Consider the following 27,906-nt stretch of genomic DNA (forward strand, 5'->3'; position numbering starts at 1 on the left):
CCAAAGTGTAAATATAAATACGTATTCAGAAAAGACAAAATAAAATGTATTTAAAACATTTAATTGTCAGAAAAAGGCACATACACAAAATGTATCTAGTGTATCTAACTCAGGCAGGCATATTGGATTTTGTTGCAATGTAGCAAAGTCACAATTGTTAATTAGCAGCGGCAAATATTCACTCCAGATTAATAATTTACTAAGCAATTCGTGGTACAGGTTCCACTTTGCTTTGAGCCATGGCTGGTTGGAAACTTTTTTAGAATAAGAATTGTTTATAGATAAGTGTTTGCATACACATGCTATGTGAGATGTGAACCTCTCAAAAAAGTTATCATTTTCAAAATCAAAACAAGATGTTCCAAGTCTTGTTTAGAACAAGCACATAAACTAATGAACTGCACAGCAGTTTTAATAATGGTACACTAGATTTAACAGTCTTTTTTGGTTTTAAATATAGACCACTTCAACTTTTTTCCTTCTCCAAGTGTAGATTGGCTCCGAGGGCTTCTGCCAATTCGGTGGCATCTTCTTCTTTGGTTTGTTGGGTGTCTGTAGATTCTTTGTCCTCTGAATGCTTCTGCTTCACACACACTTTTAGGCACTTGTCAAGTCTTTTGATAAACAAATCAACATCTATTTTTTTAATGCCAATGGCAGAGGCTGCATTCAGATATGCACACGGGTAATTGTTACAGTGAGACATAAAACCTTTAAAAGCAAATCCATTAATGGTCTGTGAAGTGCCGAGAGGCACAACTCTAATGAGAGAAAAGAGAAAAAGAAAAGTTGAATTAGTGATGTAATCTACAACCTAAGGTGCGCAAAAGAACTTGTATTGCTAATTAGGGTTTAATATGATATCAGTATTGAAAATATTTTCTGTGATGGTTCAGTCAAGGATGTAAGATGAATCATTTAGAATTATCAGGTGAATGACACCAGAATTGCATAAGTTAAACAAAAAAAGTTGTGGAAAGGCTCATTAAATTGCCAAACCTTTGCAATTCATTTTGTATTTAATGAATAACCCTTTAGCACTGCCCAATGAAAAAAATAAAACATTGCATACAAGTAGTAGAAAAGGCATAAACTATGTTTAAAATGATTTTATGCATGTTCTTTTACAACAACAATTGCAATTTGTGAAATTAGACATGCACAGAAGTAATACACAACACAATAACGCCAGCTTTATACACTGGCTGGCTGAGTATTCTGGGAAAGCAGTTAGCATTCTCTATGATAAACCAAAAAAATAAGAGTCAGCTATAAAGTATTTGTTTTTCTTAACATGCACTTTTGAATGACACATAGCAATTTGGTTTAGCCTTGTACACAGATGTGGATAACCATTATGTGAAAATATAGCAAACATCAACTGGCAGGGTGTTGTTAACTTTCACTAGGCTATGCACGTAACCCAAATACAAATCTAAGGAGTTATTTCACATTGTTGCAACATAAGAGCCTCTGATCTCTTTAATTTGCAAAACCCCGCCCTTTACTCAAAACATCGCTCTGATTAGAACGTACTCTGTGCAGCTCAGCCACTGGGACACCAGTGGGAGCCGAGCGGCTGACTTGACTCACCCTTGCAGCCCATCACTGTCCTCCTATTTCTTTAGTATTCCAAAGTTGTGCAAAGCAAAAAGAACACAAATAATGAGGACAGTGGTTGGGTGCAGGGTGGAGTAAAGTTAGTTCAGTTCACACTGATCTCTCATTGGGTGTACTGCATACTTTCAACCAGGAAGATGTTCTGTGAAAAAGGGAGGTGTGGTTCACTAGGTGGGGTTTATGTTCAAAAGCTTTCTATTGAACTTTCCAAGCTCCTCAGGTTGCCAATACTCCTCTACGAGGAGCAGAGGACTGGACATTCTTGAAGGAGTCCATGCCTTCTTCATGACAACACAGGTGGTGGAGAGGTCGGCAGAACAGAGAGAACACAACAACTACTGAGACACCGAACAACTACTGAGAGACACTTTTCTTTAACAGACTACTTCATTTACAGAGTTACCAGATTATTCGTACCAGCACAATGAATAGAATTTAAATAACTCGGACCTTACCATCAATAGTTGTATAATGTATAATGAACACCAATATACAAGCACGAGATGCTTTCATATACAGTAATACAAATTCTTAATGCACATAAACTTAGACTGTAAGTGCTCATAGCCACAGGAGACACAGCTCTTCTGTCTTGCAATTGGATACTTTTGTTGTCCACATATTTTATAGATAAACCTGAAAACAAACAAGCTTCCTGGGATCCATTTACTAGGCCGGATGAGGTCTGGCCTGTGTTTCCCGGCATTGCAAAAAGCTGATATTTCAGCTGAACGTGATCTGTGAGAGATACAGCAGTTTGGCTCAGGGCTGTGCAGGGAAGCTCAGAGCAGCTAATGATGCATTGTGTCCTGAAGTGGAATCCTTCCCTCAGCATCTTCAGGCAACTACAAAATCACTCAGTCTTGCAGAATGCAATGTAGGCTGTAGCCAAGACTATGTGCCAAGATTACAGTCAAACGTGAAATTTATTTTAGTCCGATCTCAGAAAAGGAAAGTTAGGTTAAAATATATAAAAACCAACAGTACTTTTGTAAATCCACCACCTGTCTTCTGACAGGTTCAATATTACAAAAATAAAATAATTACTTAAAGGGACACTATATAGTCACCAGAACAACTACAGCATATTGTATTTGTTCTGGTGAGTAGAATCATTACCTTCAGGCTTTTTACAGTAAACACTGTCTTTTCAGACAACATGCAATGATTACATTACATCCACTGGCCACTCCTCAGATGGCTACTAGAGGTGCTTCCTGGAGCAGTGCTGCACAGTGAGCAGCACTGCCATTCAGTGTCTCGACCCTCCGCATGCAGACACTGAACTTTCCTCATAGAGATGCATTGATGCAATTCAGCTCTATGAGGAGATGCGGATTGGCCAGGGATGTTTTTGGTTTGTGCTGCCTCTGCCTACTTGACAGTCGCAGCCAATCCTAGGGGGAAACATTGTGATTGGCTCATGCCACTACTTCTGAGGATGTCAGCAGGCAGGTCAGGGGCAGAGGCAGCAGCTGCAGACTTGAATACAAGTAATATTTTACTATATTCAGGGAGGCAAGGGGGGGCTAGATGGTGGTGTTAATACATGTTCCTGACCTTGAAGTGTTCCTTTAACGTAATTTATAAATAAATAAAAAAAAAGTCATGCATTCCTGCACCGACAAGATTCCCATCTGTCCCCATCCATGCAAAACTTACCTAGCCTGAATCCCACTCCCAGTAGTATTCGTATTTCCTGAACCCCAGCCAAGCAATACTCTCCTGAAGCTGGGCCATGCTAAACTCTTTGGATTATAATTTACAATAATTAAATTCTCAGGAGCCAAATTGCTTATATAGTACTAGAGTGTTTGCTAGTGTTCTGACCCTACATCTAGAATAGATGCAAATTAAGGTAAATTGTGGACACTAGACTTAAAGGTTTGTTTTGTTACGAACTGCAATTTGGCAAATGATCAATGATCGTAAGGGGATAGCCACTAAATGTTGATTTTAATATTTATTATTTAGCATTACACTGGCTGGCCCATTTTCAAACCCTTTTGGTTTGTCTTCTTCGTTCTCCCAAATCTGGAAGAGTGCCAACTTGCTTTATAAATTAATAAAAAAAAATGATGAATTAAGTATTTAAAATAGACTGAAATTTTTACACATAATAAAAGAAGGCAACTATATAACCTTGAACCCCTTAAGGACACATGACATGTGTGACATGTCATGATTCCATTTTATTCCAGAAGATTGGTCCTTCAGGGGTTAAAGGGACATTATACTTACCAGAACAAATACAGCTTAATGTAGTTGTTCTGGTGAGTGTAAGCATTGTCATGTAAACACAGTCTTTTCAGAGACAATGCAGTGTTTACATAGAAACATAAATGAAAACTGGAGGTGCTTCCTGTAAGAGGATGAACAGTTACTTGTGGAAGTAATGCATGCTGGCATTAGTAAAGATATGGATTCAAAATTTCTGTGTTCTGCAAGACAGACACTGACCTAGAAGAAGGCCAAAAGCGGAAACGTTTGGGAGAGACAAGAGTACTGAATACCCCCATAAATTACAATAGGTTCTTAGTTATACCCCGGTGATTTGTATTTTATTTTTTATTTATACACTGATCAGGCACAACATTAAAACCACTATCAGGTTAAGTGAATAACATTAATTATATTGTTACAATGGCACCCGTCAAGGGGTGGGATATATTGGCAGCAAGTGAACAGTCAGTGCTTGAATTTTATGTGTTGGAAGCAGGAAGAATTGGCAACTAAAATGATCTAATTGACTTTGACAAGTGCCAAATAGTGATGGCTAGATGACTGGGTCAGAGCATCTCCAAAACAGCAAATCTTGTGGGGATATTCCAGGTGTGTAGTGATTAGTTCATACCAAAAGTGGTGAAAGGAAGGACAACCGGTGCACCGGCATCAGGGTTATGGGTGCCAAAGACTCATTGACGCACGTAGGGAGTAAAGTCTATTCCCTTTAGTCCAATCACAAGAAGAGATACTGTAGCTCAAATTCCTTAAAACGTAATGATTGCTGTGATAGAAAGGTGTCAGAACACACAGTGCAGTTTGCTGTGTAGACTGATCAGAGTGCCTATGATGACCCGTGTCCACCACCAAAAATGCCTACAATATGGACATCCGAGTCGGAACTGGACTAGTGAGCAAGGGAAGAATGATGCCTGGCCTGATGAATCAGGTTTACTTTTAGATGGGTAGCTGGTAGCATATGTGTCCTTTACCTGGGGAGAGATGTCAGCAGGATGCACTATGGGATAATGGCAGGCCGGCGAAGGCAGCGTTCTGGCTCTGTTCTGCTTGGAAACCTTGGGTCCTGGCATTCATGTGGATGTTACTTTGACATGTACCACCCTACCAGATCATGCACACCACTCCATGGCAACAGGGGCGTATTAGCCGCGAGGCAAACAAGGCATTTGCCTTGGGCGGCATTTTCCAGGGGGCGGCAAAAAAAGCCGCCCCCAAATGCCCAAGGCAAATGTCTTGTTAGCCTTGCGGCTAACAGACATGCCGGCGGTCGGGCGGCCGGCGAGGGAGCACTCCCCCTGAGCTGTCTGCTCAGCTCCCTCGCCAGCCGCAGAGTGAGGCTGGGAGGCGGAGCCGGAATATGACGTCATATTCCGGCTCCCAGCCTCACTCTGAGGCGCGCGAGGGAGCTGAGCAGACAGCCCAGGGGAAGTGCTCCCTCGCCGGCCGCCCGCCCGCCAGGCAGTGCCGCCCGATCGCCCAGCAGCCACTGGACCACCAGGGAGGAAGAGACCCCCCCCCCCCCAGCATTCCCAAAGGTAAGGAGGCTGGGGGGGGGTGTTAAATTTTAAAAAAATGTGTTAAAAATAAATTTAAAAAAATTTGTTAATGTGGGTGGGTGAGTGTGTGTCTGTGTCTGTTAGCGGGCGTGAGTGTGTCTGTTAGCGGGCGTGAGTGTGTCTGTTAGCGGGCGTGAGTGTGTCTGTTAGCGGGCGTGAGTGTGTCTGTTAGCGGGCGTGAGTGTGTCTGTTAGCGGGCGTGAGTGTGTCTGTTAGCGGGCGTGAGTGTGTCTGTTAGCGGGCGTGAGTGTGTCTGTTAGCGGGCGTGAGTGTGTCTGTTAGCGGGCGTGAGTGTGTCTGTTAGCGGGCGTGAGTGTGTCTGTTAGCGGGCGTGAGTGTGTCTGTTAGCGGGCGTGAGTGTGTCTGTTAGCGGGCGTGAGTGTGTCTGTTAGCGGGCGTGAGTGTGTCTGTTAGCGGGCGTGAGTGTGTCTGTTAGCGGGCGTGAGTGTGTCTGTTAGCGGGCGTGAGTGTGTCTGTTAGCGGGCGTGAGTGTGTCTGTTAGCGGGCGTGAGTGTGTCTGTTAGCGGGCGTGAGTGTGTCTGTTAGCGGGCGTGAGTGTGTCTGTTAGCGGGCGTGAGTGTGTCTGTTAGCGGGCGTGAGTGTGTCTGTTAGCGGGCGTGAGTGTGTCTGTTAGCGGGCGTGAGTGTGTCTGTTAGCGGGCGTGAGTGTGTCTGTTAGCGGGCGTGAGTGTGTCTGTTAGCGGGCGTGAGTGTGTCTGTTAGCGGGCGTGAGTGTGTCTGTTAGCGGGCGTGAGTGTGTCTGTTAGCGGGCGTGAGTGTGTCTGTTAGCGGGCGTGAGTGTGTCTGTTAGCGGGCGTGAGTGTGTCTGTTAGCGGGCGTGAGTGTGTCTGTTAGCGGGCGTGAGTGTGTCTGTTAGCGGGCGTGAGTGTGTCTGTTAGCGGGCGTGAGTGTGTCTGTTAGCGGGCGTGAGTGTGTCTGTTAGCGGGCGTGAGTGTGTCTGTTAGCGGGCGTGAGTGTGTCTGTTAGCGGGCGTGAGTGTGTCTGTTAGCGGGCGTGAGTGTGTCTGTTAGCGGGCGTGAGTGTGTCTGTTAGCGGGCGTGAGTGTGTCTGTTAGCGGGCGTGAGTGTGTCTGTTAGCGGGCGTGAGTGTGTCTGTTAGCGGGCGTGAGTGTGTCTGTTAGCGGGCGTGAGTGTGTCTGTTAGCGGGCGTGAGTGTGTCTGTTAGCGGGCGTGAGTGTGTCTGTTAGCGGGCGTGAGTGTGTCTGTTAGCGGGCGTGAGTGTGTCTGTTAGCGGGCGTGAGTGTGTCTGTTAGCGGGCGTGAGTGTGTCTGTTAGCGGGCGTGAGTGTGTCTGTTAGCGGGCGTGAGTGTGTCTGTTAGCGGGCGTGAGTGTGTCTGTTAGCGGGCGTGAGTGTGTCTGTTAGCGGGCGTGAGTGTGTCTGTTAGCGGGCGTGAGTGTGTCTGTTAGCGGGCGTGAGTGTGTCTGTTAGCGGGCGTGAGTGTGTCTGTTAGCGGGCGTGAGTGTGTCTGTTAGCGGGCGTGAGTGTGTCTGTTAGCGGGCGTGAGTGTGTCTGTTAGCGGGCGTGAGTGTGTCTGTTAGCGGGCGTGAGTGTGTCTGTTAGCGGGCGTGAGTGTGTCTGTTAGCGGGCGTGAGTGTGTCTGTTAGCGGGCGTGAGTGTGTCTGTTAGCGGGCGTGAGTGTGTCTGTTAGCGGGCGTGAGTGTGTCTGTTAGCGGGCGTGAGTGTGTCTGTTAGCGGGCGTGAGTGTGTCTGTTAGCGGGCGTGAGTGTGTCTGTTAGCGGGCGTGAGTGTGTCTGTTAGCGGGCGTGAGTGTGTCTGTTAGCGGGCGTGAGTGTGTCTGTTAGCGAGCGTGAGTGTGTCTGTTAGCGAGCGTGAGTGTGTCTGTTAGCGAGCGTGAGTGTGTCTGTTAGCGAGCGTGAGTGTGTCTGTTAGCGAGCGTGAGTGTGTCTGTTAGCGAGCGTGAGTGTGTCTGTTAGCGAGCGTGAGTGTGTCTGTTAGCGAGCGTGAGTGTGTCTGTTAGCGAGCGTGAGTGTGTCTGTTAGCGAGCGTGAGTGTGTCTGTTAGCGAGCGTGAGTGTGTCTGTTAGCGAGCGTGAGTGTGTCTGTTAGCGAGCGTGAGTGTGTCTGTTAGCGAGCGTGAGTGTGTCTGTTAGCGAGCGTGAGTGTGTCTGTTAGCGAGCGTGAGTGTGTCTGTTAGCGAGCGTGAGTGTGTCTGTTAGCGAGCGTGAGTGTGTCTGTTAGCGAGCGTGAGTGTGTCTGTTAGCGAGCGTGAGTGTGTCTGTTAGCGAGCGTGAGTGTGTCTGTTAGCGAGCGTGAGTGTGTCTGTTAGCGAGCGTGAGTGTGTCTGTTAGCGAGCGTGAGTGTGTCTGTTAGCGAGCGTGAGTGTGTCTGTTAGCGAGCGTGAGTGTGTCTGTTAGCGAGCGTGAGTGTGTCTGTTAGCGAGCGTGAGTGTGTCTGTTAGCGAGCGTGAGTGTGTCTGTTAGCGAGCGTGAGTGTGTCTGTTAGCGAGCGTGAGTGTGTCTGTTAGCGAGCGTGAGTGTGTCTGTTAGCGAGCGTGAGTGTGTCTGTTAGCGAGCGTGAGTGTGTCTGTTAGCGAGCGTGAGTGTGTCTGTTAGCGAGCGTGAGTGTGTCTGTTAGCGAGCGTGAGTGTGTCTGTTAGCGAGCGTGAGTGTGTCTGTTAGCGAGCGTGAGTGTGTCTGTTAGCGAGCGTGAGTGTGTCTGTTAGCGAGCGTGAGTGTGTCTGTTAGCGAGTGTGAGTGTGTCTGTTAGCGAGTGTGAGTGTGTCTGTTAGCTAGTGTATGCGTATCTGTCAGTGAATGTGTGTGTGTATTTAGAATGCGGGGCGGGGGGAAAGTTTGGGGGGTGGCGCGGGGGGGGTAGGGGGGCGCCTGAGTTTTGTCCTGCCTAGGGCCTTTTCCAGCAGGCACACTCCACAAATTGTTCAGTAATGGTTTGGGGAACATGACAAAGCACTCAAAGCGTTGCCTTGACCTCCAAATTCCCTAAATCTCACTTGGATTGAGCATCTGTGGGATGTGCTGGAAAAAACAATTGTTCACAGATCTCATGGAGTCCATGCCTCGATGCAATAGAGCCGTGTTGACAGCACGTAGCTGACCTACATGATATTAGGAAGGTGATTTTAATGTTGTGGCTGATCAGTGTTGTGTTTGTATACTGTACTGAGTATTTGAAAACTTTTAATATTACTCTTTTAACCATATACAGTCATTTCCCCCAAGTTTGCATGTATGGGTTTGTTGGGAACCTCTCGCATTAAGTAGAACTCATCATACACCATTAGCAGACACTCACCTTGCACCAGATACTTGTCTTGTGAACAGCATAGATCCAAGTTGGGTTATGGTAGCTTCACTCTTATCACTCAGATTCCTTAAAGATAAAGCTAAGGATGGGGATAAATAGTAATTACACAGTATACCAACAATGTTACAAATAGCATTTCAAAATAGTACATACTTCTGATGTAGAATATTGAATATCAAATTGTAGACACTATAACCGTTTCATCTCATTAAAGTGGTTATAGTGTCTGGACTAACCCAGTGCAGTCCCTCCATTTAGTGTTAAACCACTTGTGAGCAGGTAAACACTTAAAGAGGGTCTCTGGCATCCCATAGACCCGCCCCCCCTAGAGATGCGGTTAAGACAGAATGCATACTTCCGTCTAGCCATACCGATTCATACCTGAAGGGTACGGTAATAGGCTAAAAGTTGTAAACTGATTTTGCCACCTATTGCTGCTCAGGCAATTACTTCCTCAACTTTTGTAAACATGGAATGAAGGATGCCACCAGGTGACTCAAGACACTGTAGCAACTTCAATAAGATTAAGCAGTTACAGTGTCTACATTGTTTCTTTATTTTAGGAAAGTTTTTATTTTATTTTTAATCAGAAATGCCGACTAACAAATTGAATCTGCACACAGAGAATGAAATGGGAGCAGTGGTATATAGTGGTAGCCAGTATTATAAAATGGGGAAATGAATATTGAACATATTACATTCTACACATGGTACATACCTAATGAGATGGGATTGTTTGGGGTTTCCAGTAACCGCTCGTTGTACCTTTTGGCCAATATCTTTAATTCATTTGAAAGATATGAAAATATTTCCTACAATAAATAAAATAAAAGATATTCTAAAGAATATTCAGAAATTGTTAACTCTTTCCAAATTACATTAAGCAATAAAATAATGTACACATATCGCAACTGTCACCTGCCCAGCTATTTGCTTTAAATCATTTTTTCGTGCTTCTAGGGCATAAAGAATGATTCTGGTCACAATAGTAAATCAAACCCAATTAAGGGCTCCCACAACTGTTGCACCAATGATCTTACAGTGCATGGAAATTTCTGCTGGGAAAACAATATGGCTGGAAGTATACAACATCAACAGATTTCTAAAACAAACAAAAAACTGTAGTGTGATATAGGCGCTTATGTGTGATATTGTGTTATTAAGATAGTATAACTAAGTTGAGAAAACACTCTGAGTGGTGTACCAAATAAGGGAAGCTGGGATGAATGGCAGGTACAAGTAATCTATAAAATCAGATAAAGAAGAATCTCAAATATTGAATGTAGAGGCAAAAAATAATGAAAAATAAAAAATACTTTATTGATACGAGAATGTTAAAAATTGCCTAACGGCAATTACCCAATGTGCTATATACAAACTAAATAGTGAATACCCAAATCAAAAAATAAAAGAAGGAATACTAAAATATATACCAAAATAAAATCGATGCCTAATAAGTCGATATACTATGAAGGCTAGAGTCTATAGCGAGTATGCCAAGTATATGAGAAAGAGCACACATCTGTGCTGAGTATACTAGTCAATAGCAATCTGGGCTCAGACGGAGGGTAGGTAGATTTAGGATGGGTGCAGTCAAAATGTACCTGGTGTATGGGAGCAGCAGCAGGTTACAGAAGGTTTCAGACCCAGAGCCCCTGGAAATGGCAATAAGCATAGCTGTAACACAGGCTTCATGGGGGCTACTGAATTAAAAGATATGGAGTGGCTCATGAGAGTTAGTTGAAAGTGACCAGAAAGGGAGCTGACAAATTGAGACATGGGGTGGAAGGCATTAGGTGACACGATAAAAATAAGGGACAGTAGTATGTAGAGGGAGTAAAGGCAAGTGACACGTTGAGAAAGTGGAGAAGTGAGATAAGTAAGCAGTGGGCATTTAGCATGGGAGATGTATAGTTGTACAAATACACCTTCAATTACACACCAACCAATCTTCCATTTAGACGGTTGGGCCACAACCACAGATACAAACTGTGTGAATGCACAGGTAGGACACTGACCCCCAACACAAACACAAATCCACATTCTATAGCCACACAAAACTAAACCTTTACACACTTCACTTGATGCCACATATACATAAACATAACTCATGAGGAACGATTTCATTACACTTTTTATATTTACTGCCCTTCTTTGTGGAATTGAAAGTGTGTGTGTGTGTGTGTGTGTGTGTGTGTGTATATTGGTCATTGTACCTATTACAACAATAAATAAGTTTAAAAAATAGATATATATTTCTTGTATGAATAAAAACAAAAAAAATAAAAACAGAAACGCACATTTGGAATTTGACATATGTATGGTCAATAAAATTGTCAGCACACAATGGTTACAATGCATATCTTTACCAGCTAAATTAATGAGAGGTTATGTTTCATTAAACAGGAGGCAGATAAGGCCATTATTGTGATTTCACCTACAGATGACCAGAGATTCAGCAAACGATAACTGCCCTTGGTTGTATCCATCAATAAAAAACACTGAAGGAAGGGAATACCAAACGTGCCATCTCAATCAATCATGCTGACTTGTTCTAACTGTGAAAATAACTTTACTGCTCCTTCACCTCTAACACACAGGCATCCGGTTTGAACAAACAGATGGAGATTCAATTTAATGTAGAAAAGATTAATTGAGCTTCTGGGCATGGTGTATTTTTCTGGGGTCAAATCAATAATAGGCATCTTTCCTCAGCTACTTCTGTGGGGATCTTAATAGCACCCCAAGCAAACATACACTACAAGATCTTATTTCAATGAAATGAGATGGTGAAGCCATTGATTTTTTTATGCACTATATTTAACTCCGTTTGATCATTTCTATTCTGATGAACAACTTGCACATTTGGAAAATGCAAGAGAGCGCAGGACAGAATGGTTTTTATTTTTGCAGTAAAAGGTGCAAAATAAATCAATGTCAAACAGCTGAAGTTTCTTAGCGGAGGAAAAAAAAAAGGAGAGATTTGATTGAAAAATATAAAGAATACAAAACAATTTGTTTTCAGAACGATTGAATTGTAATAGGATACTGTGGAGAAGTCAAGGACAATCTCAAATGAAGGACAGACCTATTTTTGGCCATTAAGGATGATCTATCTACAGATCTAATTCAGATTAGTCCCAAAACTAATTTTCTCTGTGGTCCCCAGGTCTTTCTAATGACCTTCAAAACATGACAAACATGCGTTATTTGACTGAGTGAAACCCCCAGAAAAAAAAAAATGACTTTACGATTTCCATCTAGTTTATTTTGCAAAGTATTATGCATCCTGTGTGTTGCTTAGGGAAATCCATCCTTGACCTTACGAATGCTTTTATCACAAGTATAAAATTCCTTTAATTTTACAGAAGAATGACATTTAAAATCTACTGCAGACTGTTGCATGCTACATAAAATGATATAACAGTGCAATAGGGTTCTGTCCTTGGTTCCAGCCACACTGAATACCTTTTTCATTCACTTATAAGAGTATATTATTCCCAGTAAATAAATGAAATAGTGGCCATTAATAAGCACATGCTTACAGAGCAAAAGGTGTTTAAATAGTTAGACTACGCACAATTTTTTCCTAAAAGCCAGTGGAGACCAGGAGTTAACGGACAAATCTGTATTAGAAATAGCTTTGCATTCCATATTGAAAAAAAAAAAAAAAAGTTGTAAAATTGACTCTGAATGTCTCCTCACTTGTTTTTTTGTAAACAAGACATCGTTTAACCCTTTCACGACGGAGTCAATAGTACACGTTCTGATCAAAACAAAATGTAAACAAAAACTGGAATTTGCGCTATATGTCTGTTCAACCATAATTCACCTCTTCCATTTAAAGTGCACCCACATTTATTATACATCATTTTGTTCAGGAGAAACAGGGTTTTTATTTCTCATGAACTATTGATATCTTAAACATAATTTATTATGAATAAAAAAAAAAAAAATAAGATTTTTTTTTTTTAATTTGTAGTTCCACCTGACATTTTAGCTGTAAATGTCATAATACAGTTAGCTTTTACTGCAATAAAATGCACGTTTTTGTATTCAGCAATGTCTCACAAGTACCACAGTCTGCCCCATGTACAGATTACATGGTGTTTTCAAAAGCTACAGGGTCAAATATAGCACGTTCCATTTTCATTTTTTTTCACATTAAAATTTGCCAGGTTAGTAATGTTACCTTTGAGACCATGTGGTATCGCAGGAATGAGAATTACCCCCATGATGGCATACCATTTGCAATTGTAGACAACCCAACGATAGGGACACTATAGTCACCAAAACAACTTTAGCTTAATGAAGCAGTTTTAGTGTATAGATCATGATCATGCTGTCTCACTGCTCAATCCTCTGCAATGTAGGAGTTAAAACCCTTTTGTTTCTGTCCATGCAGCCCTAGCCACACCTTCCCTGGCTGTGACTCACACACCAGCGTAAAAAAATAAATAAAAAAAAATGGTTTCACTTTCAATTAGATGTAACTTACTTTAAAAGTTCTTATTGCCTGATCTCTAAAGTGAACTTTAATCATACACACGAGTCCTCTTAAGTCTAGCAAGCTATCAACAGTGCAGGGGATAATACATTTTAAATTAAATAGAATTTTCAATGAAGGAAGTATAAACATTAGCTGACTCTTTACAGGAAGTGTTTAGGAAGGCTGTGAACGTCACATGCGTAAACAAAGTAATCCAGTTCCTAAATGGCAGAGAATTGAGCATTGACACTGCAGGGAAATTATCTATACACCAAAAGTGCTTCAATAAACTGTTTTGGTGACTATAGTGTCCCGTTAATTCCAATTCTCACACACATTACCTTCCCTCACCACATTGTACAGGTTTGTTTTCTTCTATCTCCCTTCTCTTTCTCCCTCCCTCCCCCCCCTCCCTCAACTTGGAGACTGTTACTCCATCTAATCATTGCTGCCCAAAAGACTTGAAATCAGACTAGTCCCATTGCAATTATTGGTTTACTACAATGAAAATGCATTTTAGGTGTTGTTATATCTCAATGACACCTGCAATTGTGGTAAGGCAACTCCTCTAGGGAGCACACATTCATTGTCATTCTGTATAAAAAAAAAAAAAAAAAAAAAAAAAAAAAAAAAAAAGATATTCCCCGATACACACACACACACACACACATCATACCTTTCTTTCTTTCAAGAGATCCTGATATCCCTTTACACCAAGTGACAGCAGTGTTATGAGGACATCCAAAGATGGAGACGCAGATGCTCTTCCTGGATACATTTTGCTGATATCTTGAAGAAATGAATCATTAAAACCAGCGATAACAGCGCCACCTACTGGAACCATAAAATTCTTGTCCAGACTTTGGACAAAAGCATCGATTCTTCCTACCCGGGCACCCTGAAAGCATATAACAAAATTACAAAAATAAAGCATCCATAGTGTTAGATAGAGAATAAAATGTTAAAAATGAGTTCTTGATTGAAGGGGCGGGGCCTGACCGCAGAGCTGGGAAGAAGCAACCCTTAACAGCTCCTACTACATGCGGTGAATAATAGGGAATTTCAAAGCCCACACGGTGTTAAATCGAGGCGATAAGGAGACCACACAAGAGGTGGCATTGCCCTGAACAAGATAATACGACTCAAGTGCCATTTCAAGCGACACTCACCTGATGGACATATGGGGCCTACAAGCTTGGCAGGCGCGGGAGAGACGGCCACTTTTTCCCACTGCCGCAACAACCCGAGCACCTGCACCAGAGCCCTCGTCCCCTCGTCCCCCCCTGGAGTGGTGGGGGTCATCCCAGTCTACCAAAGTGGAGAGAGCACTCACCCTCGAATAACTCCAGGACGCGCATCCAAGAGCAGGGAGACACGAGGCCTGACCAAGATGGCCGACGGCTCCACTACACACGAGGAGCGACAGCCATCCAGTGACTGGGCAGACGCCCTTCAGAGAAAATTTGATGACCTATGTAGGCAATTCTGGAAACGCCTGGAGAACAGGTGACAACTACCAGCACTGTCACCGGTCAGTACCAGGGTCAGACCACCCATAGCCAGACAACCAGCCAAAACTCTGGTCCATGCTGGGAGCAGCCGAAGAGACCCCAATCGGGCATAACTACAGGTAAACCTGCTTCCTACCACACTGTGGGCCTATCTGGGAAAAGAGCTCCACTCACACCTGCGAGGGAGAGCGAGACGCCTGCACAAGCGACAGAACAGCCTTACGCAGCCCTGCACAGGGGAATGACTTGGCCCCAGGATGGTGGCGAGTCCGTGAAACAGTGGACATGGCTCTAAGAAAGTCTCAGGGCAGGGGGAGAGCCATATCCGGACTGAGCTTGGATACCTATGAAAATGCACTGGGTGCCAAGGATCAGCTAGGGAGTCTTACCAACGACACTTCCAGGCGTGTACCCGCTACTCCCAGGCGGGTTACTCGGCTGACCTCTCAGAGACTGACCCGATGTACCGCTCATAGTTTGTGCCTGGGTACATAATGTGAGAACTCTCCATGTGTCCTCTACTTATACACACACACACACCATATGGACTCACTACTTCTACCGCACATGTCTAGCACTTCAAACTAACATGTACCTACTATAACTCAACACAGCACTAGACATCACAATGTTCACCTTTTTTTATTTACTAAAACTCACGTTTACTAGTATACCATACTTCCACTCACGGGTCTAAAGCCCCCAACTCTTACTCTGTTTAAGCTACCAGTTCCTAGGTCTTAATTCCAGAATGTAACCCATTACGAACCAGCACTAGCACGGAGTTTCTTCAGCTTGAATGATCAAACAATGTACCCAACATGTTCATATAGCCTGTTTAAAATATAAAATTGTGCATCTATCTTCGATTAACCCTAATGTAAAGCATGGAATTATGCCCGAGGACTGCCGTTGGGGTACCTCAAGCTTGTTGTAATTTTCATATGCACTGCAAAAACACACACACACACACACACACAAAAAATGAGTTCTAGATTGAACTTTGATTAATCTAGGAAATTGACACTCCAGAAAACTACAAGGAAAAACAGTACAGGATAGATAGCCTGGGTTTTGGTGGTGTGACTGCAGCAGCAGTCGTGGGGCTCATCCTATTACAGGTTTACTCAAATACACAGCATGCAAGTAACAGGCACAGAATGGGGGCCATGCTGCTAATGTTATAACATTATTTCCCATTTTATACACTATTGCTGGCAGTAGTTTTGTCTCGAGACATTGAAAGACATTGTCTCAGCACTATGGTGTCACCTATGCAGATCTGGTTCACTTCCACTGGTGTGTTCATACACTGCAGCATGCGATCATGAAGCTGTAGGACTGCAATGAATGTGGGCAGCAACAGACTGCTATTTTGGACATTAGCACTGAGGAAGGGCTTGTTGCCCGAAACGTTTGTTTATATTGTGTCCTCTAATAAACTGCAGTAGCACCTGGGTGTGCACTACCTACTTGATGCGCAGAACTCCATTTTTCGTCTATCTGCTTGTTACACTGTTGGGACTACAGTAAGGAGAACCTGCAGCTCGGATTTAACTGTTCATTACGGTGTTCTTTATCTTTGATAATCGGTGGGCATCACTGATGCCTCTGCCTCATCTTATGCATAGAGACTGCTATTTTGTTTACTATGTACTATAATAGTATAGAGACAGATCTGGCTCAGTAATGTATTCATAAATAGGACAGACATGTCAGTTTGTAATGGATACTACAAATAGTACTATTCAAGCTTCAATGCCGACAAAGGATGATTTGGCCACAATCATAAAAACTACTGCTGGTATTGCGCTGTGCAAAGTACACAAAGAAAAAGGATATCAGGGGAGGATATTCTCCCAATATTTTACTAACTGCACTAAACATGATTCCATATGAGAATCATTCTCCACTTTGATCATTAAAGGGACAATCCAGGCACCCAGACCACTTCTGCCCATTGGTGCCAACTCCCACTACCCTTAACCCTGCAACTGTAAATATTGCAGTTTCTATAAACTGCAATATTTACCTTGCAGGGTTAACTTCTCCTCTAATGGCTGTCACTTCTGGGTTTATAGCACACATTTTGTGTGCTAAAGCGTCGCTGGACGTCCTCACACTATGTGAGGACCTACAGTGTCGCTGAAATCCCCATAGGAAAGAATTTTCAATGCTTTCCTATGGGGAGGTCTAATGCGCTTGTGCGGCCTTGCCACGCATGCCCATTAGATCACCCCCGTCGCCGGCCGTGCATGCGCAATAGGTCTCACCCTGGATGACGTCGGCAGGGAAGGAGCGTGGGCGGACCCTGAACTAGCGCCGAGGGACATCGGCGCTGGATACAGGTAAATCACTGAAGGAGTGTTAACCCCTTCAGCAACTTGGGATGGGGGGTAGGAGGGAGAGGGGACCTGCAGTGCCAGGAAAACGGTTTGCTTTCCTGGCACTGGAGAGTCCCTTTAATCAGTTTCCTATAAAGGAAGTTGGTTGACTGCTAGGCAGAAAAACTCAACTAAAAAATAAAAAGTTAAAGAATAATAGTTATGGCCATTTTGGCATTAGAATAGTTTGAAGTCATCATGTGCATAAAAACAAAAACTCTGTAGTCAAATTTAATCCTGAGTGACCCTTTAAGTATACGTATATGTTTGTTAACTGGTGATTAATGGAGGTAGATATATTAAGGAGAAACTATTCTATTTTGTAGTAACATCAGAATTGTGTGCATAGAATAACTGGAAACTCCAGCTTCTCCATTCAACTTTGCTACGCGACCAAATGCTGCTTTAAGTAGTGACCGATGCACCATACCTGTTGGATAAGATGCATACACTTGGAAGACTGGACACCGTAGGCATTATTGACAATGTGAGGGATGTCATGCGTAGCACAGATCACAGACAGTTCCTCTAGCCTTTTTGAAAAAAAATAAACAGATCATAGAGTCAAGGTTAATGTTGGTCATTACAATGCATTATAATATATATATATATATATATATATATATATATATTTTTTTTTTACATCCTTCATGTCCCTTCTCTTTCCCCTTTTCCATCATCTCATACCCAATCCTCTTCTATTTCCCAAGTTAATAGATTTTCATTGTTGTGCTTTACCCTTCACTTGCACGGAGATAGAGCTGACATTTCCTACTTCTTTTAACTGCTACTGCGCTGCTAAAGATGTTCATAGTGATGGTGTATATAAGTATTGCATTTGACAAATTCATCATCTTATATACTGGAGGAACCCAACCCCCGCATTTAAGTGCATGCAGCTGATGACAGATGAATAGTGCTAAACTAACATTGGCCTCAATTCAATATATTTAGATAAGCTTTTCAAATCATTTTTATTCAGAATGTTAAAATAAATATATGAAAAAAATATAAGAGCAATTTTCAAAATATTAAATCATTTTAGACGTCTATCCAAACATATTAGATCAAACCTCTAGTTCTAGGATCCCGAGAGGGATTGATTTATTGGTTGAGTGAATAAAATGGAAGAGAAATTTGTCGATTGTTTCATTCCATTGCTTTATAGATCATTTACAGATTTTCAATATTTTCTTTAAAGGATTTTGTAATGTGCTCCATTCTATAAAGAAGAAAATGAAAAGCGAGAATAGTTCTACACAAGAATATAAATGTTTTATGGGGGTGGGGGGGTTACAAAAATACCTGTCAGGTACTCTGGGAGCAAAACAGGAAGTGGTAGAATGAACGCACAGGATGTTCTCTGCTCCCAGCTCCTGGATTTTTGCATTTATGGCAGTGAGGTCTGTACGCAGTTCATCTCCTTCTAAAACATTTTCTATCACCACAGGTTCAAAACCTTACAGAAGGAAATTAATAGGTCAACAATCTTGTAATTATGATAATAAATATCTTGTGTAAAACCCACAAACCCCAGATCCTGGAGGCGCTGTGACAATGGGGAGGAGTATATCATTGACATCTCATTAAGCAATAATATATATTTATTTAGCCACGAAATGCTTCAACCTTAAAAAGGAACACTATGGACACCATAACCACTACAAAATGCTAAAGTAGTTAAGGTGTCAGGAGTGCCCTAGCTCCATAACACGGACAACAAACGCATGCTGGGACACGTCAGCACAGATTACAAGAACAGATGTGCAAATTAATCATTAAAAATATTTTACATATTGCTGCACCTTGCAAGCTTGCAGAACCTATTGTGTTAGTTGCTTTCTATCAAATTAAATGTTATTACACTCTATACACAAATATCCAGCTCTGTACAATTTGTTGTGTGTATACATACATTATACACACACACACACACACACTTTAAAAATAACATATTGACATTTAAACATTAACTTATTTTGGTGACATATTTACAACAATAAAATAAAGAGACATTTCAGGTTTACCTGCTGTGATCATTGATTTAAAACAAGATTTTTGGTCGATCCGTGGCCAGATAATATATTTTGCCTTTGGTCGTTTATGTCGTAGAGTTAAGAAGCAAAGAGTTAAACTCATTCCAGTTGCCATGGGGACCACAAAACAGCTGGACACCGAATGCACACCTAGAATTAGAAAAGCAAAAAGTTATCACTACTTCTAAAGTTACACACCATGATCAAACATACTTGGAGACCACTCATTTCAATCCACCTACCTACCTGCCATCTTTATTATGTCCAGAACTATTGAATTTGTTAGCTTATTCAAAAGACTGGAGCCTGCAGCCTTTGGCTGGACAGCAGAAATATCTCCTGAACGTCCAATCCCATGTATTAGTCTAGGAAACAAATGGGATAATTCAGATAGAGATTTTAAAGCTACAGAATGTGAAAATATCCAGATCTCATTAGTAAGCCGATCATTAAAGAGTTATTTTAACCCTGTGGAGTGTTGGGACCTTTTCTGCGTAAAATGCATTTATTGGACAATATGGAGAAGGTCCCCCCTTTCCAACTAGCAGCCAGCACACAATTAAAAATATCTCAGTATATGCAGTGCTTCAAGCAGAAACACTGCATTTACCAACTCCTACCACCATGATCACTGGAGTAACAGTTTAAAAGAGAAAAATGTACTCAAATGTTGAAAATAAACCAGAAATATATCTTGGGTAGGAGGATGAATCTGCAAACAGGCGTGTATAATTATTAAATAAAAATATTTTAAAAGAACAGTCCAAACCCATGAATTTCAAATATAAGGCCAAAATAGGCTAAGTGATTTATCCAGTCTGGCTATTTTGACATTAAATTTAATACTCCGTTTACTGATCAGCCATGTGTGTGTCCCTTCTTTAAAACTTTAGAAAAGTGCCACTTTATCTTGAATTTGGCATTTTTAGAAAGGGTCTGGATTGCACCTTCCTTGTGAGACAGATGGGAGCCTGCTCTTCCTCTTTGCCCCAGCACTAAGTAGCTGTGATACTTCTCATAGAGAAGCATTGGTTTCAGTGATTCTTTGGGAGAGTATTGCAGGAGCTACGGCGAGGAACCCTTTAACCGCTGCATAAGAGGTCACTTAACCATGTATTTTGGGAAGGGGTATGCTATCAAGTAAAGGAACTAGAAAACACTAGCATTATAAAGAAGTGTTTATTATGACGAAGCACACGCTAGTGTGTATGTTCGTGACATACAGAGGCAGTTAAGAGTCTGTAAAGTGTAGGAAGAGGATAGCCCTTCTGTGGGGGAAAAAGGGAACTCTAGATATTCTTGAACAGGGGTAGGCAACCTTCAACACTTTAGAATGTTAACTACATCTCCCTTGATGCTCTGTCAGCATTACAGCTGTGAGGGCATTATGGCCACAAAATCTGGAGGGCTGAAGGTCACCTACATCTGTTCTAGAATTTAAAGAATGCATAGAGTCTCCCATTTTCAGTAGACACAAAGGACCATAACCAAAATAACAGCCAATGACGGAGGACTATTTTCTCCCATAGACATCTTATGAACATTCCCTCGTCTAAAACCATCTCACTATAGTTTAGGAAATATTGTTTGTAGTGTTATTTATTTTCTTAGGCTATAATAAATGATATACAGTTTTTATTAAAAAGAACACTAATGTTAATAATAAAACATATATTATATATTTGTTTTTTTAATTCTTTATTTAGAAGACAGGAAAATTTGCAATACAAAACGGTCAAGTCACAAGAAACCCGTACATAAATTCCTATATTTTTTAACGTAAGAACAATTAAAAGATTTTGATCGTATTCTCCCAGGCTTGTTGAAATTAGTGTCTAGACAGGCATTCATATTGGTACAAAAGTTAAATGTAATGAACATCCTCGACACTGTATGCACTTGTTATCACTGCTACATAGTGATAAAAACAGAGCCCATCTTGCTTTTGTCAGCAGGAGATCCTTGACAAAGTTTATGTCACAAAAGAGAAAGGGGAAGAGACAAGGTATATATTTATTTTTAATGTTGAAATGCATTTAAAATCACTGCCCCAAGTTTTTTCTTTTTTATGGTTTTATAAAAAGTCATAACATTTCCTGTATTCCAGCATCAGGACAGTTTCCTCTGTGCAGCCATTAGTTAGGATGGAACAGGAAAATAGAAAATAAAGTGGATAGCGCACTAAAAGTCCAGAAATGTGTATTACAGTGTTTATACACAAATTTAGAATGAGAAAAGTATATACCAGAACATACTATACAGAAGATCTTTGTCCAGTTGCCCCTGAAACAATTGTTTCTGGACAAAGATCTTCTGTATAGTAGGTTCTGGTATATACTTTTCTCATTCTAAATTTGTGTATAAACACTGTAATACACATTTCTGGACTTTTAGTGCGCTATCCACTTTATTTTCTATTTTCCGGTTTTATAATTGTTTGTGAAGATGTGTGGTTGATTTCACTGTGGGTTTAGCAGCACATTATAGCGCCATATTACCACCACTCTCTTTTTGCTATTAGTTAGGATGGGTTTAATCCAATCCAGTGCTTCTCATAGTGGCGCATAAGTAGCAAAAACTGCCTTTAGAAGCATTGGGTGCATTCAACGCCATCATGCTGGATTTGATGATGCTAAATGTAAAGACCTTCAATTAAAGACGACTGCTGGCTGTCAGTTTGACAAATGTAAAAAATGCTGTTTCTCATAAATGCAATGTTTTGCACGGTCAGATAAAACTCAGCAACATCTTAGCACCAAAACCAATGTATTAAGATTACCGTAATTGATTTTGGTGTGTAGTGTGGCGCTTTAAATTGTCAACTTTGGTTTAATTTAACAGTTTGGGTGTATAGATCACACAACGCAGTCTCACTGTTCTATTCTCTGTCACTTAAGAGTTAAATCACTTGTTTCAGTTTATGCAGCCCTAGTCACAATTCCCCTTGTTAAAAATTTCACACAGCCTCCATAGAAAAATGGTTACATTTTTCAATCAGATATAACACACAGTGTGTTCCCCAGTCATAGCAGCTTCACATATACGGCTCCCCAGCCCTGCAATGTTTTCAGGACATAAAAACCCTGTGTATTTCTGGCTGCCCCACTTCTTATAACTTTAACAATTACTACTGATACCACCACCACCACCACCACCACCCCCACCCAGGGCATCAAAGCTTTAGTTGAACAATACCGATAATTCCGACGGGAAACCATGCTAGATGCGACTCTTCCCTCTCGCTCTCCAACACCACAGTTAGAAAGAAAATTATTGCTGTCCATGATGGCAAGCTCTTGCAGGAAAAGCTCAATGGTGCTCTCATCCCATGGATCCTGTGGGCATTTCCCCTAAAAATAAATAAGATTAATGAGGGATGGCAAATATTTAGCATTGGTTTGTATTAAAGGAACACTATAGTGTTGGAATACAAAACTGTATTCCTAACACTATAGGGTCACTGTGCCCCCGAGACGACCCTGCTTGCAAATAAGGGGCTAAAAGACAATTTTTTTTCCCCCACTTACCTGATTCCAGCGCTAATATCCTTCGGCACTGGATCGAGCTCCTCCTCCGCCAACCCGTAAAATCTAATGCACATGCGCGGCAAATGTTGTGTGCGCATTAAGCCTTCCCCACAGGACGGCATTGAATCTGTATTCCTTTGGAGTTTTTCAAAACACTGGACATGGTCCAATGTCGTTTCACAAAGTCAAACTCCTTGAAACAGCAGGAAGCACATCATGTGGGTGTCTGGTAGACAGCCACTAGAGGCAGTCTGGTAGACAGCCATTAGAGGCAGTCTAATCCCTGCAATACAAACATTTTATATTGCATGGTTACGGGCAGCGCTGTATTTAGCGGAAGGCCAACAAGGAATTTGCCTTGGGCAAAACTTTCCAGGGTGCGGCAAAAAACGCTGTCCCCAAAGTGCCCTGCAAAATACCTTGTTAGCTTTGACTTATGGGGGCCCAAGAGTTGGTCGGCTGGCCACCCTTGACCCCCCAACCCCAGGGCGCCCGGACAGTTTCTATTATAGGCGGGCGGCGAAGGAGCACTGATCTGTGAGTTCTTTCTGCTCAGCTCCCTCACGCAACCTGCAGTGATGCCGGGAGCAGGAATATAACATCACTCCGGCGCCCGGCATCACTAAGCGGCGCGTGAGGGAGCTAAGCATCAGGATCACAGCTCCCTCGCTGCCTATTTTGGGCCCCCTGAGAGTGTGAGTGGGTGTGCCTGTGTGTATGTCAGTCAAAGCGTGTGTTAGTCTTTAACAGGAAGAAGTGTGGCCTTGACAGGAAGGGGTGGGACAAATTTAAATTAGGGGGTGCCCGAGTTCCGTCATGCCTAGGGCAGCACAAATGCAAAATACACCACTGGTTACGGGGACAGTGCAACCAGACCACTTTAATGAGATGAATTGGTCTGAGTGCCTATAATGAAGTGTCCCTTTAATTAAGTGATTTGGGTGATACAAATGCTGCCCCTGCAACCTTACAAATGAAAACCGTGTCATTCTAAGAAACAGTACTGTTTCAATTTTGCAATTTCCACTCCTACTAGTGGCTGTTTCACCAGATACTCTGTGTGTTCGGTGTTTCTCACAAAGAATGAGCTGTGTGTCCTCAATACTGTATGAGATGGGACATAAAGTCCGCAGTATTGATAACTTCATGGAAGGAGGATCACACTACAGCAAGGAGGCTATTCTATTGCAATTTTAAGCTTTGGGGTTTGTTTGTTTTTTAAAGGGGGGCAAGCATCTTAAAAAAATATTTTTTAACGTGTTCATTTAAAAAAACAAAACAGTGATTTGGGCACCACTGGTGTTGTCCCCTGGCCCTGAGAATATTTTCAAGAAGTTCGACAAACAGGGGGTCCTCCATGCTGCCTCTGTCTCCATATTATAATAATACAGAATTTACATTTTCACAATAGCAATATAACTTTCTTACATATTTAGATGGTGATGATTGGCAAACTGACTGCTCGACGAACTCTGTCCAAATCTGAACCATACTGAAATCACTTACATGGAACATCCATAGTAGCAACTTTGCAAGCAACAAAGCAGGCACCTTGGGGACCCTCAGCTTTTGACAAGCTGCTAGAAAATAGTTTGATACAGAACGAGTGGACAGCGCAGTAGACTGCTAGCATCATAAAAAACTACAAATGGGTAGTAGTTATAGTGCTTAGTGTACCCATAAAGTAACACTAAAGCATTACGAATACAAACCTTACTTACCTTTCTCCAGCACTTCCAACACTCCTGTTATCGAGGAGGCATGGCTTCCTCCTACAATGGTCCAATCCAATGATCATCATAAAGGGGCATTGGGCATCTGATGCACGTGCACGGTGAGTGCCTTGAGCATTCAATTTTCCCCATTGGAACACACAAAATTCAATGCTTTCCAATGAGCTGCAATTAAGGACGTTCATCGATGAACATCATGTAACCGAGTGTTAAAAGGTTAGTGCAGCGGATGTGCGGTTAATATGACAGCCACAAGAGGCATGTTTAACCCTTCAAGTTAAACAATGCAGCTTCTGCAAAACAGCCATATATTAACATGAAGTGTTAAAATGACAGGATCACTGCAACCGGGCCATTTCATTGAGATTTAGTGGCCCTTTAAAATGCTGAAACAATGAGGTCTTGGCAAAGATTTTTTGCACCCCTCTTTACTGAAAAAAAACACGTCACTGACTAAAAAGAAAACATGAATGGGTGAGAAGTGGGATAGACAGTTTCCTTATCTGTAATCCTACATATATGTTATGCCACTGCTGTTTAAAACACCCAATTATAGCGTACATTAAAAACAAACAAAAAATATATAGGTTTCAAATCCGTATTACACATAAAATTGGGATTGTGTCACTCAAAAGTGAGATGTGGTAAATTTACAAAAAGGGGTAGGGGACATTTTAGATATTAGAAGTGTTGGAAAAACAAGTGAGATTTGGCAATGTCAGGTTTTTTTGTTTTGTTTTTCTCCTACCTCTGCACTGTTGAGCAACATTTTAGTTTCCCAACCTTTTTGCAAAGAGTAAAAAAAAAAAAAAGTTGAACACAGAACATGGGTGGATGTAGCATATGTGATAACATTTTCAAAATGGTCACCATTTGACATTGGAACTACACAATCTGTAAATGTGTATCTATAGATAGACATATAGAAATATCATGCGGTCATGACTTTTAAAGCCATGATTCCTGTGCTGCTCTGTATTCTGTAGAATTCTCATGGCGTCAGAGGTAAGTTCAGTAACCACAACACCACCTTTAGGTGCATTACATAAAGGACCAGCTTGGCCACCATAAATAACTTCATCATTAAGATGTTATTGTGCCTGGAGGTCCCTGGCGCTGGCTCACCTTAAGGGATTAAGCCGCAGTCTATCAGTTGAGCCCCAAAGTCTGTGATCCAGCACCGAATCGCTCTACCCTTCCATTTTCTTGACTGCGATGGAGTTGTTATGGTGGCCAGTGTTGCTTTAATTAAAGGGTTACTCCAACCACCAATGACCACTTCAAAAGTGGTCATGGTGGTAGGTTTGTGGATGTGCAGTGGGTCAGCATGAAGCACTGCATATCCAGAGGTATTTTTCAATTGTTTGCTGGGGGAAAGTTGCACCCACAGTACACGTAACTTAGGCAGCCCAGTACTTCGAGCTACGTAATGGCAATTCTTTCCAAAAATGACATCTGTCGTCAGCACACACACTGTACGCTGCCAACAGACGTACCGCCCTCCTTCCAATCCCCTACATTATTTTTTTTTAGTTACCCACCATTATCCTCCTTTTCCTCCATGTTGACGCAGAGCGTGAGCATGCGCCGTGAGCCAATGGGAATCAATCTATGGGTTCGTTATGAGTAGCTTTTGATTGGACCTCAGGCTGCCTCCCCCAGACGGGAGTGAACCGAGCAGCGCATGGGGCTTTGCTTAGCGCTGGACTAAGGTAAATTTAATTTAAAAAACACTGAGCATTATTCTAGGTAAGAACACACATAATAATGGCAGATAGGTCATTATTCTATTATTATAATAATTATTCTATTATTAACCATTAACCCTTTAATGGATATACTTCCAGCACATGAATTCTACATACTGCAGGGCAGCACTTTTCACTACAAACTCTGTATCCAGGAAGACACAGCGAGCAGCTGGCAAATAGAGAAGAAAGACACCTTACAGAAACAGGTGGCTCTAGCAGGACTACACATTCCACAATGCATTGCGGCACTGGCGTCACGTGACAGGGCTAAATGGGCCCGGATGGTGAGTTCGCTTACTTTCTCCACCAGAACCCGTACGAGCTGTTCGTGGGAGCGGCGGGCCTCCTTGCCCTGGCGGAGATAGGCGGCGGAGACCAGCCTCTCCCCCTCCCGCAGGCTCTCCTCGTTCATGGCGAGCGCTGACTCACACTGAGCAATGGAGCTCTCCGGGCATGCGGGCACACCGCAACGGCTGGCTCCGCCCCCTCGCTAACATCCCAGCCAATCGCAGGTCAGAGTAGATACGCGTCAGAGCACGATCCACCAATCGCCTTTGTAGATTGCTGTCAACTCAGCAATCCAGCAAAATAAACCTGTTGGGTCCCAAAGAGTTCGGTGTGGGTGAGAACGAGGCATGGAACTCATGAAGTAAGAACGAGGCGTGGAACGCTTGGAGTGAGAATGAGGCTTGGATCTAAGTGGGAACTGGAGGTTTAATATAAACGGGGGCCAAGACTGCTCACTCCTTGGCTACATTGATAATGTGGAGCAAGTTGTAGTGGTTATGGTGCTTATAGTTTCCCCCACAGAGATGTTGTTAGCATGACTACCCACACTTTAGCAGTAGAATTAAATTAGTAACATATTCTTCAAGTGTAATGTGAATAACATATTTATTTAGCAATTTGTATTCTTGCCAAAAACAATACATTTAGCAAAACACTTGACCTCACACTTTTTAAAAGAGCTTTACATTGCACACTGGCCAAGGCAATGCTGCTACAGGACTCCAAGGGAGGTATGCAATTATAATGTGTAAATTGCAACTACTGTAATAAGTACATATTACTGTAATAAGTACATATTAGCTCTAAATACTTATTTTAGTACAGGGGGTAGTGTTATTAATAGGAAACATAAAAAGATGAAAAACGAACTGTACATTTGAGCAACATTATTATTATATAGCGCCAACAGATTCTGAAGCGCTTTACAATATTATTAGAGGGGAGATTTAACTATAAATAGGACAATTATAAGAAAATTTACAGGAAAGATAGGTTGAAGAGGCAGGGCCGGCGCCACCTGTAAGGCGACCTAGGCAGCCGCCTAGGGCGCAACTTACCAGGGGGCGCCGGATCCCTGTCCCCACTGCGCCTCCTCATGCTGCGCCGCCTGAACGCTTTAACAAGCCCCAGGCGGCGCAGCACTGCTGCATGGAGGGCGGCCGGGTTTCAGTGACCGGCAGGAGGGAAGCGCAGAGCGCTCCCTCCGGCCGGTCTCTCCATGTAGCGTTGCCGGGCGGCGCGGAACCCGGGACAGGAACCTCTGTTTCCTGTACCCGGCCGCCGGCGGACTGAAGGGAAGCGCTCACTGAGTGAGCACTTCCTGTCAGTCTGCCGGCGGCCGGGTACAGGAAACAGAGGTTCCTGTCCCGGGTTCCGCGCCGCCCGGCCACGCTACATGGGCAGGAGGGGAGGGTAAGGACCACTAGGGGAGGGGGGGGGAATAACGGACCACTAAGGGAGGG

The 27,906-nt window shown here is 42.5% G+C and overlaps 1 protein-coding gene across 1 annotated transcript; it reads right to left on the reverse strand.

Moving 5' to 3' along the window:
• Positions 1-336: 336 nt before the first annotated feature.
• Positions 337-26,718, reverse strand: SEPSECS (Sep (O-phosphoserine) tRNA:Sec (selenocysteine) tRNA synthase). Its single transcript, XM_063457849.1, has 10 exons — positions 26,454-26,718; positions 22,340-22,494; positions 19,391-19,509; positions 19,136-19,294; positions 18,414-18,567; positions 17,539-17,641; positions 13,890-14,111; positions 9,443-9,536; positions 8,713-8,803; positions 337-761 (listed from the first exon to the last, which is right to left on the reverse strand). The coding sequence occupies exons 1-10, from the start codon at positions 26,565-26,567 to the stop codon at positions 467-469; spliced, it is 1,506 nt and encodes a 501-aa protein (XP_063313919.1). The 5' UTR covers positions 26,568-26,718; the 3' UTR covers positions 337-466.
• Positions 26,719-27,906: the final 1,188 nt, after the last annotated feature.

This window comes from Pelobates fuscus, chromosome 6, assembly GCF_036172605.1.
Source record: "Pelobates fuscus isolate aPelFus1 chromosome 6, aPelFus1.pri, whole genome shotgun sequence".
Taxonomy (NCBI): Eukaryota; Metazoa; Chordata; class Amphibia; order Anura; family Pelobatidae; genus Pelobates; species Pelobates fuscus.

Excerpts from the sequence above, each read along its gene's own strand:
- SEPSECS (XM_063457849.1), bottom strand. The coding sequence starts at position 26,567 with ATGAACGAGGAGAGCCTGCGGGAGGGGGAGAGGCTGGTCTCCGCCGCC. Across the intron at positions 18,568-19,135 it reads TAAATCAATGATCACAGCAG|GTTTTGAACCTGTGGTGATA; the intron begins GTAAACCTGAAA and ends TCCTTCTGTAAG. Across the intron at positions 8,804-9,442 it reads AAACAATCCCATCTCATTAG|CTTTATCTTTAAGGAATCTG; the intron begins GTATGTACCATG and ends CCCCATCCTTAG.